Here is an 18,540-nt window from a genome sequence, read left to right as displayed (position 1 = left end):
GCTTCTCTATCTGACTCAGCACAGGAGGAGCACAGAACCCACACACATCCTTGCCACTTGCCTCTTACCATCAACCCATACCCCACTCACATGGTAGTTTTGTTCTGAGTGCAGTTGTCTTGCTGAAGTAGAGATCAATGAAACATGAGTCATTGTTGGAGTTTCAGTGCTCTGTCATATTGTCTGTCATGGAAGAGCACCGAGCTCACTCAAGCTGAGCAGCCAGCTGGTCTATTAAAATCCCAATCACTTTTTTGCAGAGAGAAAGTTAGTCGTGGTAGACTTTTCATAAATACATTTCATGATGATTTCTGGTGGAAAATAAAACAACTGGACTATGTCGAATCTCCCCCCCCAAAAAAATTTCATTTTAACACTAGTTACTGACATTGACTTATCAGCTTTTTACCCCGTGACCGTAAGGATTTATTTTTTATTTATTTGTATTATTTATTGATTTATTTTTTGCATTCATTATACAGCTGCATAGAGCATATTTAGCCCAAAGTGCACTACATTAAAAAGTAAAATCTTAAACAGCATCACAACTTCTTTTTTATTTAAATATGTTTTAAAGCTTGATAATTTACCACAAGAGTGGTTAAGCAATGTTTTTAATATTTGATAGTGTCTTGCCCTGTTTTGTCAAAATTTGGGCGGCGTCTCTTTGTTCCCCACAAAACTGTTCCAAAGACCTTTGAAAAGCAGTGGGACTATCGTTTTCAGGGTATGCAAGCTGGCAAAGTGCTTTATATAGCAGATATAGATCCTAGATGTGCTCCATGTTTAGAATTCAGACACCTACCATTCGTAACCCAGCAGTACATTGCACCCCGTCATGCAGTTATGTAGCGAGAACCTGATTCATTTGATCCTCAGATTTTATTCCTTGTCACCTCAAAATAAAGTTTAAATTGTCTTTAAAACTGTTCAATAAACAAATGTCTGCACATGTTTAACTATAATAGCATAGCATAGCAAGATAAGTTGTTTTAAATTGTCCTTTTTATTTGAAAAGAACCTGGTAAGTCCATTTCATCAAGGCCTAAAAATATTGCTTTTATTTTTTGGTAAAAATTACCCAGCTCTCCGTCATGAATCTGCTGGAAAAGAGTCATGTTCTGTAAAAATAGGCATGTTCACTGTGCGCCTGGGAAGGTTTCATGCTCATTTCCCATTCCATGACTAAACGTGCCAATTCTGTAAAGCAGGAACATCGTTTTTGTACTGCATTGGGTCTGAATGGTTTCAGTTTGGTCATGTTCATAAGAAGGCTTCGTTTGCTCCGCAGAACTGCAGAGTATGCATCCAATGTGGAACACGAACCAGCAGGCAATGGCACCACACCAGCCTGCTGTGTGAGAACTGCGTCCAAAACCAGGACCCTGCTCTGAGCTGTCCTATGTGTGCCTGCATCTTGGACCCTGAGCATCACAAAGACTTACTCTTCTGCCACAGTTGTAAGAGGTAAGAGACTTTTTCTAACGTAATTAGTCCAAATGCAACGCTCTTATTTTTTGATTGGGGAATCAATGTTCCCTGGTAACACTAAGAAACCACTTGGAGAACCACAGTAATAAATATGTCATAACAATCCCTTAAAATTCCTGTGTACTCCATTCAGATGGCTACACCTGGAGTGCGAACGTCAGAACTCAGGCCAAGCAGAAATCCACCCCAGAGAGGACTATGTTTGTTCCAACTGCAAGTCTCCTGCTGCAGAGCAGGCGCTACAGGCAGAGGATATGGACACCGGCCCAGAGCTCAGCCCTCAGCCAGCCTCCATGCACACAGACTCTGAGACTGGCCTACAGCTGGCTAAAAAGCACACGGACCTAGAACCTGGCACTCAGCTGCCTCCTGAAATGCACAATGACCCCAAACCGGAATTACTTGCTGTTCCATTGCACTCAGATCCAGAGCCTGTTCAGGCTACCGTCCGGGAGGAGAAGCTGGCCACGTCAGCCCAGAAGCCTGGTGGGTCTTTGTTCCAGAAAGGTTAGACACACAGGAAGATAAATGCTCTGATCTCTTTCCTTGTACTATCCTGAAGTCTTTACTTCCTCAGTGCTCAAGTGCGCGCGCCCCCCCCCCCCCCCCCCCCCCCAAGAATCCAGTCTGTTTATCAGCATATCAATCATACCTTGTTATTGCAAGGTACAGCCAAGTAATCTAACTCTTTTGATTATACAGAATCATGCACACAAGCACCAGGGATATAGGACTGACAATAAAAGAGTCTTTGTAGTTCAGGGTTCATTGATACAGCCTCTAGCCATGCAGAAGCAGTTGAAAGTTTTGGCCCATGCGACGCAAAATTGGGCTGTAGTGTCAGCACTGATGAAGTTTTGAAAGTCGCAGTTGTTGTGGATGAAAGGATTGGGAGTTGTTTGGACTGAGACCAGAGACAAGCACTCCCTCTCTTATTAAGAGGACTCTCCAATAACCAGATGGTGTCCTACTAGTGACAGATTAAAGCCTCTCGATTGTCTTTGTAACTCTGTGTTTTGAAAAAGTACTTTGTTTCTCCCTCATGCCACCTGGGAAGGTAGTATGTCTGCCAGTCTATGTGAAATGAGTTTTACACTTGAGAGCACTTTTTTTAAGAGATGGGCACCCGAGTTGGCTGCTCATACTTACTGTAACTTAACTGACTTGACCCACTGCCAGACTTGTTAATACTGTTCAATGGAGGGAGAGTTTGCTGAGGCGCTGTGGTTTCTCGTGTCTGTCATATCTTGTGCATGCTTGCCAGCAATAGCTTTGTGATCCCAAATCAAAGAACAACAAGTGGTGTCAGTCATATATGTACATGTTTAGCGTTTTCCCAACCTCCTACAGATTTAACCCACTCACTTTCATATGACGAAAGTCTAAACAGCTGCAGCTCCAGTTAGGTCCCTCCAGTTGTGGTGATGCCACTAAGTTAACATTACTAAAGGCATTTGACCTGACTGCATTCCACAATTATGAACTAATTGTTGTTTCATGTGTTAAATAGTAAATTAATCTCTGTTAACAGTTAACTCTCTGACTCATATTCTTTCAGAATTAATGTTTCAAATATCTCAACACCAGACGACCGCTGAACATATAGTTGAGAAATAACAAGCTAGCTTGCTGATTTTGGTCCCATTGGTGGTCTAATAAACAGTTATTTAATCAAAGACAGTCCCCCATATCAATAATTTCTGTTGTTGGGAACTGAGCTGTCAAACTGTCCATCATATGTGCATGGAACTGGTTCAATCCAAACTAGGCTGGAAAAATGATACACACAATAGTGTGTTTCGTAATACAAGACCATAAGTTGTGGCCATTGGATTCAAGGACTTCAAAGACTTCAGGCTGCCTGTCTGATGAGAAAAAAAAGGGACATGGGGGGGGCTTTTTTAAATCCCGATTTACAATGGTGGAGACCTCATTGTCGATTGTTAGACCGTATCGGCCTGACCCTACTAAGATGGTAACTAAATAAAACATAACTAAACTATATTGACCTTTCTTGAATTAGCCACATTGTTTGAAATCAGAACCATGTCTGGAGATATGGGACCTGACTTGAACTGTAACTAAAAGCTCTTTTCTTTTGGCACCTAAGCTTTTCTAGACGTTTTTCCCCAAACACCAACACTATGAGTTACATGATGCTGGCATCCACGTGTGTGAAGCTCAGGGCTGCATCTCCACTCCATGTGAGTTCTCCCAGAATGCAGTGTAGTATCAGGGAAATGAACGGTGAGCTGGGGATGCCAGTGGTAGCTACACTGCCCACTCTGTCTAGACAGCAGACTCCACTGGCAGTACAGGCTGGATAGGAGCAGCATGATGGTGATGATATTAGATCCCCTGTCTGCTAACCTGCCTTGGAGCTACGCTGGCTCATTCACGGCCGCTCACACAGCTTGCAGCAGCTTACTCTGCTCTCTGTACACATGTGCTCTCGTTTTACTATCTTTTTCCTGTGGTCATGAACCGCTCCATCATTGGATTAAGCTGGAAAGGCGATGCTTCTCCCTCAGCCGCTTTAAAGAGTGTTCATGAGATATGTGTATTGATTTAAGAGGAGCTTTTATAGGTTTATGTTAAGCACCTCAAAATAAGCTTTACCTGTTTTTTCAAGACACGTCATAATGCCAGAGATATCATTTGGGCTTATGGGTTGAAGCTTCTTAAATTTGTGTGCCTTCCCAGCACACAGTGAACAATTTTATTTAAAATATTTTGTTTTTGTTGTGTATTAGATAATCCTGCACAAACTACAGGAGAAAATGTTCTTAGAAAATGGCTGAAATTTCCTTAAATATTTGATATATTAGAATTATTAAAAAAAAAATGTGTCTTTGTTATATGAGATCATGACTATGCTGCCATCCGCCCGCACATGTAATGTAATTAAAGTCATTAACCAGAGCTGTTTATCACCTGCCAGGATTCTCCACCACTCAGGGTTTAACAGCAGGCTTAACGTGACTCAACCGTCAGATGCTGTTAGATCCGTTCTGTGGTTGAAGTTAGACTTGGCTTTAGGCCACTGCTGCATTAATCAAAGCCGCGTATTTATCTCAACCATCACTTTATTCACTGTAGGAGATATAGGAAGCAGGGTGTTAATATGAATGAGAATGTGTGTTCAGCTTGGTCAATAGTTGAAGGCTTGAGATGGTTGGAGGCCCATCTCCTAATTGACTTTCTGGCATCGGCACCGGATGAGCACCTGCAAGCTGCACAGTCATGAGCCCAGAGCACACAGACCCTGGGATGTTGGTTGTCATGGTTACTCCCTTCCCTGGCAGAGATGCTTAGCAGGTGCATGCGTGTGTCAGGATCAGTGTGACATGGGAACTTGTGGATTGAAATGGTGGGTGCCTCGTTAAGACTAGGCTATCTGTACGGTCAGAGGCTGTCTGGCAGAATATTGGCTCGATGTGTTGATGCCTGATAGCCAGGAATGACTAGTTCTATTCATACCAGACTAGCCAAATGCATTGATGTGTTTAATACAAAACCAAATGGAGAGAGGGAGGATAAGAGACACAACGAACCCAAGTGGCAAGAGAGGATAGGATACATTACATCAAAGATGAATAATAAAGGGTTGCCTAATTTTTTTAAAACATTTTATTTAAAGAAAAACTAATTTATGCATTGTGACTGTTACTCGAAAGCGTTTCGGTACCCTTCTGTCACATCCCTTTCGAGGCTGATGCAACAGTTCATTAAATCCAAGCAGGGACATTAATGTTACATTCATATGGAATGTATAGCCCTTCATTCCTATGCTAATATTGAACCATAAAAAAATCCCGTTACATTTATTGGCTTGAGAGATAAAAGGTGATCTGCATTACAAGGCTTTCTGTTTTTATTAGAGGTTGTAAAGGATTATTGCTAGCGTTCACCTTTGTTTCACAGGAAAACGCTCTGTGGCTTTACTGAATGGAGAGTTCCCATGACTTAGGGATTCACATCACCATATAGTGTTGTTTGTTTTACCATTAGCTGTAAAATAACAGATGGGTTTGGATAGTAGAAGCAAAGATATCTTTGTTCCCTTAGTTTGACTACTGGGAATCCGAGCCCAGCATTTCCCTATGTACCAATTTCTTTTATTCCCACTTTATTGTAATGTGTTCAGTTTCTCTAGACTCCTAGTTCTCTCTATTATAAACAAATATATTTTTTTTTATTATGTATTGTCTTGATAATGAATCTTCTCTCTTTTAGAAGTCTCAGTGGGAGCAGACGCTGTGGAGAGGCAGGTTACTGAACCTTCTGTCAACAAAACCCTAACAGAGTTCAAACCAGGTTTGTATACAGTCTTTTTATTTGGTACTAAATATGCTTTGTGGAACTACATTTTGATTCCAAGTCAACATCATTTACATTGATGACATTCACGCTTCGTTTCCACACAGTGGATTATTTTAAGGATTTTGCCGCCAAGTGTTCAACACAAGGAAATGCATATCTTTATGGCTGGCTGACATGGATGTGTTATTTACGTCTGTGATGGGTAGAAACACCAGCGCTAGCACAAGTGAGAAGCTAATTTTCACTGTTTTTAATGCACATGGATCATTATCAAGACAGAAACTCAACTGCAAATTCATGGCGAAATATAAGCGAATAAATAGATTACATTCATCAGTCAGTTAGCACACAGAGCTGTGTGAAAATGAGGCGTTGTAGCTGCGTCGTATTATTTTAATCGAGTTTGGTGCCTTACTCTTTATTAATCTTTTCTTTTAGAAAATGTGAAAAAAAGTGAAAGACTGCTCTTGAAAATTTCCCATAGCCCAAAATGACGTCTTCAAATTGCTTCATTTGTCCAACCAACAGTCCAAACCCCAAAGAATCTTCATTTGTTGGCATAAAATGACAAAGAAATGCAAATCCTTGCATCGAAGAAGTTGGAACCAGCAAATAGTTGACATTGTTTAAAAAAACTTAAAAGATTAATTGATTAAATTAGGGAAATTCTTTTCATTCATCAACTTATTAACTGATCGATGTATTGGTTTCCACTTCTATCTGTTCAATCTGTTAATGATGAAAAAGATGTAAAGATATCCAGATATTCTTCTGACCTCTCTGTATGTCGTCTAACAGAAACAAAACCAGCAGCAAGAGCCCAGCTCTCATCTACAGAGAGTCCTGCATCTTCAGCAACTCCCAGCCAGGAGTCTGAGTCTTTTCCGGCCCCGCTCTCTATGGAGTCACTACAGACACAGGATACCACGTTACAAATCAAACCAGCAAAGACAGAGGCCTGCCATGAGGAGGGTATGGCCAACTCCAGCACAAAGGATTTTAAGGCCATCATCTCAACCACCAAAGAACCAAGTACTGCATCAGTACCTTTCACGGACCAACCAATGGAGGTCTCACTACCCCAGCAGTCGAGTATGGATGTAGTTGGGACTTCTTTCCTGGAAACGGCTCCAAAAGAACTTAACAAGGAGAGGAGTGAGGGTATTTATCACAGGAACCTGGCAGAGACTGTTAAGCCCTCAGCCTCCAGTATATCAGAGGAGATGTACACTACACCGGAGAGCAAGCCTAATCTGTCACTTTGCAGTCTGTCTTCAGAGGAGAAACCATTGAAGACATCTGTGGAAAGGTTGGCAGAAATGGTTGCCTCTCCCTCCCACTCTTCCCCTCTGGGCCGAGGGACATCTCCCAGAGAACCACTCCAGACTCAAATCCTACCTTCGCTGAGTGACCACAGCAGTATGATACCCACCACCACACTTATACCACTCACCCCTAAGATTGGAATGGGAAAGCCAGCCATCACCAAGAGGAAGTTTTCTCCTGGGAGGCCTCGAGTGAAACAGGTAGGAACCTGGATATCATGCTGCAGAAGACCACTGGTTCGCTTTGTGCCACTGTCTGGCTTGTTGTGCCGTAATTCACTGTCCCAGCCTACGTTATGAACGCCGGGAGTATGTGCTAGTAGTTGGTGCTCATACCCTGTGAACTCCTAGCTGACGTGTGGAAATGTCCTGTTGGCTCTGCTGTATGAAAGTTGAGTTTTTTGTTGGCACTGGGTTGGTTGTAGCAGCTTAAATGGTTCAGTTATGTATTTTTATTATCTTCGTAGTAACACTTTATGTTAGGGTACACATATTATCCATTAACTGCTTGCTCATTAGCATGCATACTGGTCGCATATTGCCTCTTTATTGTCATCAGAAAGCACTGAGAAATATCTATACAATCAGGAGGATTTACATGTTTCAAAATACCAGTGAAACGTATTCCTTGTAACCCATTAAACCCACACAAACACCCACTAACATCTGGCTTCAATGGGAAAGGGTACATTTGGCTTACATTCGTGGATCAAATGATACCAAGGTGTACACGCACATTTTTCTCCCCTTTCCAGTGTAATGTTATGACACACATTTAAATTACAGAAGTTTGTGAGTAAATAATTTTTCACCTTTCTTCGTACAAGCAGCACTTTAACTTCAACCAGTCATGGTTATGATCATAGAGATACTAAAGATATGAAAATGAAACCAATGTAACATGGCAACTGGCCTCTACTGCTTTTTGGAGAGGGGATTTATTAAGACTTCATTAAGTTATTTGGACACTAATAACCATGTTGTCTATTGCTAAGAACATGCCATATTAATGAAGTGGAGAATGACTATTCTTGTGGCTTGGCCATTTTATAAGGCTTGAGCAGAGCATATTGATATATTAAATAATGTTCGACAACTTCTCTAGTTGCTATTGATACACAGTAATTAAGAGTTTATTGACGAAAAACTCATAGATAATGGCCTCGTAGTTGTAGAATATGTCTTCATACAGAAGAAGGCTTCAATAAGTGCTTTATAATGACTTAATATGAGTCAATATGCTACTAACATGCAAACTAATAAGCAACTAGTTGATAGTAATTATGTGTAATCTAATATGTAGTGTTGTTCTTTGTCTCAGTCGGGCTAAACCTTGCTGTACACTATGCAAGTATAGCAGGAGGACAGCTGAGAAAATGATGCTTTCCCTCGACTCCCTGTACTCCCTTCACATGTTTGTGCACCACATGACCAGTTAGTCACAGTGTCCATGCAGAAACTCAATTGAAGTGTTAATTATTTCCAGACAAAGTTATGTTTTCTTTTCTTTATGGCTAGAAACACCCTTAACTGAAAATCCTTACCATGATATCCCCCTCAGTAGCATTTTCATCAGCCACTCTGTTCATCTCATGTCCTCATTCCAAACATACACCACCTTACTGTCCCTTTTTGAGAATGAGTATTCAATTCACAAATTACAGTGACCATTTCCATTAACATGTCCTAATTATCTCCACATTAAACCATCTACTGCAGTGGATCACAAGTGAATGAAACAATTTTTAATCTCTCGAAATTAGTGTCACAGTATTGTTCAAACACATGAATTATGATAGAGACACTGAAAGTAGACTCCCTCAGACAAATAATAATGGGAATTGAATTTCACCCATGGCTATAATATATTATGAATGATGCTGGTGAGGGTAGACTACTTAGTTTGCAAAATGTGTGTTTTTTTCCCCCAGATATATCCCATCTCCTAAATAAACATTATATGGCTCAAACTAATTTGTTACACAAGGCCTGGGGAAATCTATTCCAGAAATGTAAAATGTTGCTCCTCTTTAGTCCAGCATGCTTTTGTCTGATGCGCTCATGTGCTGATGCAATTCTCCTTGTTTTGTCAACATGCCAAGCATACAAGGTTGTCATGGCGAGAGGTTGCAGGGCCTCTTTTCCTGCCGTATGGTGCCATGATGTTCTGGCAAATGATGCTGTGTGAAATGCCACTAACACAATTATGCACTCCAGTTTTGCCTTTACAGTCTATTCGAAACATTCCTTTTAAACTTGTATGCATGAAAACTCTTAATTGGCTTTAACACAGACTATAACCTAATAACTTACCCTGTTTATATTTTGGCACATCAGATACTTTCTAATACTGTAACTCTGCATAGATGGATGAGTCTAGAGTCCTTCCCCAGTGGCAACATCTGAAGCTCACCACATCTCTCTAACATCTTTCTTTGTATGTTTTGTTTCTTCGCTGGCTTTGTTTTTAAGTTGCTGCATTTTGTCGCCCTCCTCCCTCCCTCTCTCTCACTCTCTCACCCGCCCTCCCTTACCTTAGGGTGCATGGAGCCCTCATAGCAGTGTGAGCTCCCCCTTGTCCTGGTCGCCAGACCAGCCAGAGGGGTGGGACGTCCCAAAGACGAGGCAGTCCTCTGGCAGCCCCGGCTGGAGCATCAGAGTGGTAAATACTGTGGCTCACCAGAGACAACAGCTGCCCTCTGTTAGCCCTCTGTTTACCCTAGTGACGCGCACTCCCTGAGTGTTCCTGAAAGTCACTGTGATATTTATCACAGCCAACACTAACAATTACCACCATCTTACTGTGAGAAGGGGGATTTATAGACCAATGGCTAAGCTAATGAGTTTATGAAGTGGAACCGAAAGGTATTGCTATATTGACAGTGGGTTTTGCTGGCTTTGCAGATTAATTAAGAGATCAAGGGTATGAGGCATTTCTGTCTATACAAGTGTTTGGTTAATAATTGTAACTCATGAACGAAGGTGGCATTTTCTTTGTCAGCCATGCTCTGCTTCTCTCTCTTCTTTTATGTGTTATTCAAACCTGTTCAAGTACTTGTTTTCCCTTCTTTGATTTTGACTTTGTGAAAAGTCTGTGTCGGTTGGTTGCCATGGTGACAGCCGTTACTCTTCAGCAAAGCATGGTGAGGGTTAATTTGCACACTGAGGCAGGGGTCCGGTCCAGGTTAAACACCATCGTACAGTGTCTGTCAGGAGGCACAGTGGTTTCGGGGCGGGTCATTGGTTTGGGATCAGTGTCGGATAGGGGCTAAATGGGATGGGATTCTGGGGCAGGTGCTGCAAGGTTCATTTACACTTGAGTTTGACAATCATGATTAGGCAGAGACCTCCAGTTGCAAATGGGCGGGAGGGCACAGTGGAATTCTCATTGCTAGAACAACAGCTCAGAGGCTTTTTCTCATTCCCATTTGCTGGCAGTCTGACAGAAATTATAGTGCACCTTTTGTAATAACAGTAATTTCCACCAACTTGTGAAATGTCAGGAATCGTGTTGATTTATTTCTGGGCATTGGCTTCATGTTCCAAATACTAAAAGTTTAGATTTCTGATGTAGTTATCACCCCTTTTAAAAATGAATAGAACTTTTCAAAGCCATAGTATTAATGCTTGAATTTATTGTGCAAACTGTGCTGCTTGCAACCATGTAAACAACACTGCAGAATGAGATTGCCTCTCTTGAACTAGATGAACAAATTCTTGCTGTTGTGCAGTCTGTACAATCAAAAAAGTGTTGCAGTAATGAGTTCTAAAACCCTAAATTAAGTTAGCATGTTTGGGTTTTTTGAATGGGTTTTCCCTTAAATGCCTCAAATAAAGTCTGTGGTTAACACAAGCTTAGGACATTTGTTTGATCTATTACATAAAATACATCATAAATACCCCACGTTTGAATATAAAAAGTGCTAACGAATCTTGAAAAAGGCTGTTGCTAACAAGTGGCAAATGAGATTAAAGAGGTTGCTGAAATTTTATGTCATATCGAACACAACTCATCTTCTCACTAGTCCTTCTAAACAGGCAGGCTTTGGTTGCAGACTATTTGAACTAACTTTACAACTCAGAATGAACAATTTATTGTAAAGTGTGTATACTATGGTGTAATAAGATGCTTAGTGGTGGTGATGAGACTGCAACAGACATTTTCCTTTTACTTAGGCAATTGAATTTATGCTTCAAAATCAGAAAATTGGTGTTCATCTGTGGAGATTATCTTGCTGTAGAAAATGTGTATCATACACTTGTTTGCCACAGAGCTTATTTTCTGCAATAATCCAAAGTCAAAGGTTTTTGTTAAGGGAACCAGGGCAATGCTAACATCCAGGTTAGCCTACAATAACACGTCATTCCTCTAGCACTTTGTGTATCCAGAAAAAAAATGTAAAAAGCTGAAAAGGGGGAGGGGTGAAAGGTTCCCCAGGCAACTCCTTTAGATTTTTTTCTGTTCGCTGAGCAAACTGTAACTTTTCAGTGTGTGCAAGAGCAAAACAAACTTTTGCAAACAAGTGGAGCGTGTGCTTGTCTTTTTAAGTTTATAAGAAAGGGAGTGGCCTTCTTTTCCCCCTGCAGTGTGTCTTCATCTACCCCTCAGGTGGCAAACTGCACATGTTCTGATTTATTGTCTTGCCCACACAGGGTCGAGGCTCAGGCTTCCCTGGGAGGAGGAGGCCCAGAGGGGCTGGTCTGTCAGGTAGAGCTGGACGTGGCAGAGCCAGAGGCAAGAATGGAGCGAGTCCCAGCATCAACCCCGGGGTATGTGCACCCAGCTTGGTGACATCTTCGTCAAATATTACACAGTATGCAAATCACTGTCAGTTTTCCCTCCAGCTGAAGACATGGCTGATGTGTTGTAAATAACATGTTCATAACAAAGTGAAGTGTTTGTTAGTTTCATTTTATAGTAAAGACATTTGGTGAGGGTTATTTTCTCAATACCACCAAATAATTTCTTGGCTGTTATGAACAATAGAAAATAACTATACGTCTAAAGTATGTGTATCCAAGCTAGTCATTTTAGCACAACCAGATGGTGGATCTTTAGAGTAAAGAATGATTTATATATTTGTTTATTTTGTGTATGTTTTTCTCGGATCTCCAGATCATCACAATAGAAACCCCGTACCAAGTCAAAGAGGAGGAGGAAAATGCTATGCACAACACAGTGGTCATATTTTCCAGCAATGACAGTTTCACACTAAAACAGGTGTGTTTTTTAAATAAATTCATAACGGTGCTGCTTATGTGTTTTATTTTGAGTCACATCCTTGAATTTCTTCATTCACATGCATGCCCTGAAATTAAATCTGTGCTTAAAGACCTCTCCCACTGGAGATCATTAATTCTTGTGGAGATACTGCCAACCGCCTGCAGGCATTGCAGTTGGTTATGTAACACAGGATCATATTGAAATTTTATTGTTTCTTACTTTCTGTCTTCAAAGTAACACTCCTATGCTGAATTCATTTCTGTAAACAATAAGTGACTGATGGTAACTGCCAAATATTCATCAGGATGTTGGAGACAGTAGTAATCAAGATCCGGTATTGTTAAAGAATAACTATTTATAAATGTGACTAAGGAATTAAAGAATCCAACTGATGTGCAACCAACCACAGAAAGGACCAAGTGGAACAAGACTGTTCTGCGTAGCTCTTAGTTTTGAATGTGAGTGTGAAGCAGGAGCTGAAAAGGGCTCACTCAATCACCCTGGTTAAAAGACCAAAGTTTCCAATGTATTTCCTTTAGCTAGCATTTCAATATGCTTTGCACAGCTATATAGAGGGGATAGAGGGCAACTGTACTGTTCGAATTGACTAAGCGGATTTTCATTTTCTTTTCTTCAATATTCTAGATAGCATTTAATAACATATATAATGGCTGCTACACATGGCGCCAGAGGCAGTGAATGAATATACAGAACATTGATACCCATGTGATTTAGTGGTGAAGGTTAAAAGTTCAGCAGTTGAGTGACTAACCAGCTGACTGGTATCATCATTGTTGTTGTTGTTGTTGTTTTCAGTCATATCAACTGGTAAAATGGGACCATATGGGGTATTTTATATCTATTGCCTTAGAATTTCAGTGTCTTTCATTGTGTAACTCATGATTTCTCATTTCCTTTCAGGACATGTGTGTGGTGTGTGGGAGTTTTGGCCTTGGCGCAGAGGGCCGTCTTTTGGCCTGTGCTCAGTGTGGCCAGTGCTACCATCCATTCTGTGTTGGAATAAAGGTACATTTACATTTTAGTTTGTACACCTGAGTGGAGAGCAGAAATACCATCCTGTCATTCACGGACCTACATATAAATGCCTCATTATTGCTTCCATAGATCACAAAGGTGGTGCTAAGTAAGGGCTGGCGTTGTCTGGAGTGTACAGTGTGCGAGGCCTGCGGCCAGGCCACAGATCCCGGCCGCTTGCTGCTGTGTGATGACTGTGACATCAGCTATCACACTTACTGCCTGGACCCTCCGCTGCAGAATGTGCCAAAGGATAGCTGGAAGTGCAAATGGTGAGTAACTTTATGATCATCTCAACAAAATACGATTAAAGCAAACAATTGTTTTAATTAGAATCAAATTATTGTTAACTTTACTAAAAGCATGAAGTATTTCTACATATTGAACACTCCACTTTGTATAACATTTTACGAAATGAAGTTAAAAATCAGCCCAACATTTCAAAGGCATGATAAGTGCATGTCTTAAATATTGTTATGGAAAACCGAATTTCCTCCACAAACAACAACTTAACAGGACATTCATATTTGCAGCATGGTGTCAGTGAACTGAGTGGACAGGAGTTTAGCAGCACAGTTAATCTGCGTTATCCTCTTTGAAGTAACCTGGCTAGAATGACCTTTGTCTTTCCGTGTGTCCTGCAGGTGTGTGTCCTGTACCCAGTGTGGCTCCACCACCCCAGGCCTAAGGTGTGAGTGGCAGAATAATTACACCCAGTGTGCCCCATGTGCCAGCCTTGCAACATGCCCCATCTGCCTGGTGGACTACAGTGAAGGCACCACAATTCTGCAGTGTCGCCAATGTGACAGGTGTGCAGTGTTTCTGCCCACTTCAGAGAACTGGTCTCTGCTAATGCTTTTTAACCACTGTTAACCCTTATTTAAACCTTCTATTTTGTCCATAGATGGTTCCATGCGTCTTGTCAGGGTCTCCATTCAGAGGAAGATGTAGAAAAAGCTGCAGACAGTAGCTTCGACTGCACAATGTGCCGAGCTTTCAAGACCACTAAAGGTTGGAGGATAGTGATCCCTCTAAATATTTTTTTTTTTAATTCTTTTTTGTGTGTCTGCATTAGAGTGTATTAACTTAACTGTGACATTTGATCCTCTTGTTTTTGTTGTTTGTGTTTAATGGCTTTTGTCTGTCCTTTGCTGCTGCAGTTGTGACGAAGGTCAGAGACGCCATTGAGCCTGTAATGATGACACAGATTGTCACAAAAGCTAAAGAAATGGGTATGTTCAGAGCTTTAAAATTGATGTTTTGTAAATAAAGAAATGTTTTTTCTTTGCACAATATTGTGATTTGATTTTAATGCATACATTATAAGCTCATAACATGATTTTATGATTATTTCAGATCTGTCCAGGACCTACACCCAGGATGGCGTTTGCTTGACAGAGTCTGGGCTTTGCCAGCTCCAGAGTTTGTCTGCCACAGCGTCACGTCGCAGGAAACCCAAACCGAAGCTGAAGTTGAAGATCATTAACCAGAACAGTGTGGCAGTGCTTCAGGCTCCTGTAGACCCCCTCTCAGAGCACTCTCGTGATGAAGACATTGAGGACAACAGAGGTACTTGTCCTCTAGTAAAGGCTTTTTCTTTCATCTCAGAATGTTTTTTAGAGGGCTTGGACTGTCAATGTTGGCTTTTTTTGTGATTCTCCCAAATGTACATGAATTTGTTCACTTTTCGTCATTTTCTATCAGTTTGAATATCAGTAGTTGAAACTACTTGGCACTACCTATTTTTGCTGCGCTTTTTGGTGCAATCCAAAGTTGCAATGACGTTTTATTCCTACTATCAGTCAAAAAACAAAAATCAGCCCTGGTATGATAAAGATGATCGATGCAGAATACACCATATTAGTAGTATGTAGTTGGTGTGCTCTCACATACCCATACAATATCAAAATTATTTTCTAAGTGTAGGAAACAGACAAAGTCTCCCTGGAAATGAAGGTCCTCTGTAATGGAACTGGTGAACCTAATTTCAATCAGGCTAATGTCCTGCCACTGAGCTGAGTTCAGATAGAATTGACCCTGGCGCTGTGTTGAGGGGCCTGGCTGGGGTGTTCTCTGCCGCAGGGCTGTCACTCATCATCAGTACTCTCTCCCTTTATAGAGGCGGAGCTCCTAGATTGTGAGGCAAAGTCTGACTCGAGCCTGGAGAGAGAGCCAGCAGAAGACGACTCCAAGGGGGCCGACGGCGGCAAGAAGAGGAAGAGGAAACCGTACCGGCCGGGTAGGGCACCTGATTGAAGGAGACAGCTCCTCTGAAGCGTAAAATGGTGCAGTACATGCCCGTCGCTGTAGCTGTAGCTTTAGCTGAAGCAAAGCACTGCCATCTCAGGGCCTCTGATATACAAAGGTCTCTATCTAGTGTTCCTGAGCTTTCATGCTGAACATAATGGAGAATTAATAGTCAATACATTTCAAATCTTATCCAGTCCATGATGGTTATGAAATTTTTTTTTTTTTTTCCGTAAGTAAATATACTGACTTGCCCCCAAAAATGTATTCCTTTTCAAGGCATAGGTGGGTTCATGGTTCGCCAGAGGAACCGTCCTGGTCAGGGTCCAGGCAAGGCTAAACGATCACTCTGCAGAAAGGATTCGTCTGGGTCCGTGTCAGAGATTCCCAGTGGAAGAGATGAAGGTCTGTACACCAGTGACGTACACAAACATACATCTGTTTTACAATCAATTGTCTTCTGATCTGTTTGTTTCTATGTAATGTAATTTTGTACTTTGTTGTAGGATGGACGGAGGCTTTGCCGGATACACCTGTGGATGAGACGCCCCCTGGACCAGAGGTCCCAGAGAAAATAAAGAAACGCTACCGAAAGAAGAAAACAAAACTGGAGGAAGCTTTTCCCACCTACCTGCAGGTCTGTCACCTCTTAGAGTTTGATATGAAAAGTAAACGGTGTATAAAAAGAATGGGCATATAGTATATTATAGTGTTTAAGCACTGTGTAACCATTCTAGGGTAGTATAACTCTTGTGATCAGTGTGTTTAAAAGCTGATTTAATTAGGAATTATTTCTCCATATATACACAACTTGGCTTTGAAAATAATGATCAATTTATTTCTTCCACTAATTTTTCCAACACAGGTACAATATTTCAAACATTGCATATTTAACATCGCACTGTTTAACAAGAAAGAGGTATTGCATTAGTTGAAACAATAACAATTTCATCAGTCAATTGCAAATGTATCCCTGTTTTATTTTTATGCAAGCCTCTTCATATGAAGAGATTGTCTGGTCTTGTCATGCCATATCTTCTTAAAATGTGTTTTATCCCACCCTTGGGAAGGTTGGGACTCCAAAGTACATTGCCTGGAAACCACTTACAGAACTTTGGTGCACAGTGCCCCTTCTGTGAGCTTTTTTGAAAGAGGAACAGCCTAGAGGAAGTTACAGTGGAGGATACCAGTCTCTGATCATGCTCCTTTAATGGCTCCTGTCTGGGCTGTGAATTGACATACAAAAGCTTAACTGGAGGTGACTTGAAGGCTTCTAGTCTCCAGCCAGTATATCAGCGTCACCTTTTGTTGGCCAAAACAGAGATATGTGATGTGCATTAAACCACCGGCAGCTGTCAGTGCTGCTCTTAATCCCACTGCAGTGGGGGGAGTGTTCTGTCGAACCTAAAGGTCCGACACAGTGAAGCACATTTCATTAATTATTGAAACGGCAACACATTGGGCTTTTAATGTCTTGTTGCGGCAGGCAGCTGCAGCTGCATGTCATTGAGGATAGTAGATGACTTGTGGGTTTAAGTGGTTGGGGGAGGTAGGTGCCGACAAAAGTGAGGCCAGCACCCACATGACTGTTTGTTTGAGCCTCTCTGTTTCACTTTGGTCAGTTCTCATGGGCTGTCCATGTGTGTGCAATAGTTTCTATGTGACATGGTGATGTGTTTCCCAAGAATGATGTCAAGAAAGGTATGCTGACATTTCTTGAAGGAAAGTGTGAACACAGAGAATTGACCTGATGCTCTGTGTTGTCATGTTCAGGAGGCGTTCTTTGGAAAGGACCTACTAGACAAAAGCAAGCAGAGCAGGCAGCAGGGGGTCGAATCAGGCTTATTGGAAGAAGGGCAGAGCCAAGTTGAGAGGAAGCACCCGACCACCAGCTTCCTGGACCCTTCATCTGACCCTCTACTCAGCAACTCAAATACATCGCTTCCAACCAGACCATCAGCAGGACGTACGTACTGTATACTCCTCAGTTCTCCAGGACAAGGGATGTGATGGTTCATTGATTCAAAGGGTTGCATCGGAAAAATTAATATTCATAATGACTTAGATTAGTCGAGTGCTAGAAAGGAATCAAAGGAGGTATTGAAAAAGGCCTGACACATTATTATTTTGGCTCCTAACAATCTCGTTCAGTCCATGCGATTCTCACCCTCGTCTCTGCACAAAGAGTATTAACCTTCTTCATACACGAGTTAAGATTTCTATTCAACACATTTTCAAAATGCATTTCACCCATTCATACAACATAAAAAGTCAAGGATTCAGAGGTTAATATCTGGCCATGAGCTTCCATGGACTCATTTGTGCAACTGCAGCTCTATTCACATCACTCCCACACTCAGGAATTACATAGAATCATAAGTGGCGAATAAAACGAAGTTCTAGTTTCTGTTTTCTCTGCAAGCTCACTCTGTCTTGCACGCCCACTCACTCTGTATTTCTTGCTCCCTCGTCCTGCCTCTCAATCTTAACATGAAATCGCACATGCCCCTCACATGCTGACCTTGTGAAACAAAAAAAATGACTGAAGCAGAATAGTGATAGTGGCTCGTCAAGGCTGTTTCCAAATGGGAAAGGTATACTGACTTTCAAACTGTTTGGCATGCTAAATATGTTGCAGAGCATGCCGCTATATTCAGATCAAATCAGGTGGTGTGGCAAAAACACAGGTTTTCCCATTCATTGAAATGAAGATGGTCTGTTTTGGCTGTGGCAGTGCTGACCACAGGGTGTTCTGAAAACAAAGCGAAAAAGTTGAGACCAGCTCAACTTCTGGAGATATGCAGTCAGACGTCACAATGTGATGGCCAATCACATAAGCTGGCGATCACACTCATAGCGTGAATAACTAAAAACTTGCCTTATGGTTCAAATGTA

The 18,540-nt window shown here is 41.5% G+C and overlaps 1 protein-coding gene across 8 annotated transcripts in view; it reads left to right on the top strand.

The window, feature by feature from the left end:
- Positions 1-18,540, top strand: part of kmt2cb (lysine (K)-specific methyltransferase 2Cb) — a 70,770-nt gene that overhangs the window by 24,768 nt on the left and 27,462 nt on the right. For 6 of the 8 annotated variants that reach the window (XM_030401770.1, XM_030401772.1, XM_030401774.1 and 3 more), the window contains exons 11-27: positions 1,292-1,467; positions 1,625-1,998; positions 5,728-5,808; positions 6,613-7,340; positions 9,679-9,801; positions 11,793-11,909; positions 12,256-12,360; positions 13,285-13,389; positions 13,489-13,670; positions 14,043-14,207; positions 14,303-14,409; positions 14,559-14,630; positions 14,755-14,967; positions 15,518-15,637; positions 15,925-16,050; positions 16,152-16,282; positions 17,419-17,611. In XM_030401770.1, coding sequence (XP_030257630.1) covers positions 1,292-1,467; positions 1,625-1,998; positions 5,728-5,808; positions 6,613-7,340; positions 9,679-9,801; positions 11,793-11,909; positions 12,256-12,360; positions 13,285-13,389; positions 13,489-13,670; positions 14,043-14,207; positions 14,303-14,409; positions 14,559-14,630; positions 14,755-14,967; positions 15,518-15,637; positions 15,925-16,050; positions 16,152-16,282; positions 17,419-17,611 — 3,118 coding nt within the window. The remainder of the gene's footprint in view (positions 1-1,291; positions 1,468-1,624; positions 1,999-5,727; positions 5,809-6,612; positions 7,341-9,678; positions 9,802-11,792; positions 11,910-12,255; positions 12,361-13,284; positions 13,390-13,488; positions 13,671-14,042; positions 14,208-14,302; positions 14,410-14,558; positions 14,631-14,754; positions 14,968-15,517; positions 15,638-15,924; positions 16,051-16,151; positions 16,283-17,418; positions 17,612-18,540) is intronic. The other 2 variants (XM_030401771.1, XM_030401775.1) reach the window with 2 other exon arrangements.

Source organism: Sparus aurata, chromosome 21 (genome assembly GCF_900880675.1).
Source record: "Sparus aurata chromosome 21, fSpaAur1.1, whole genome shotgun sequence".
In the NCBI taxonomy this organism is placed as follows: Eukaryota; Metazoa; Chordata; class Actinopteri; order Spariformes; family Sparidae; genus Sparus; species Sparus aurata.
The sequence above is the reverse complement of the archived record's forward strand: the minus strand, read 5'-3'. Positions and strand labels throughout refer to the sequence as shown.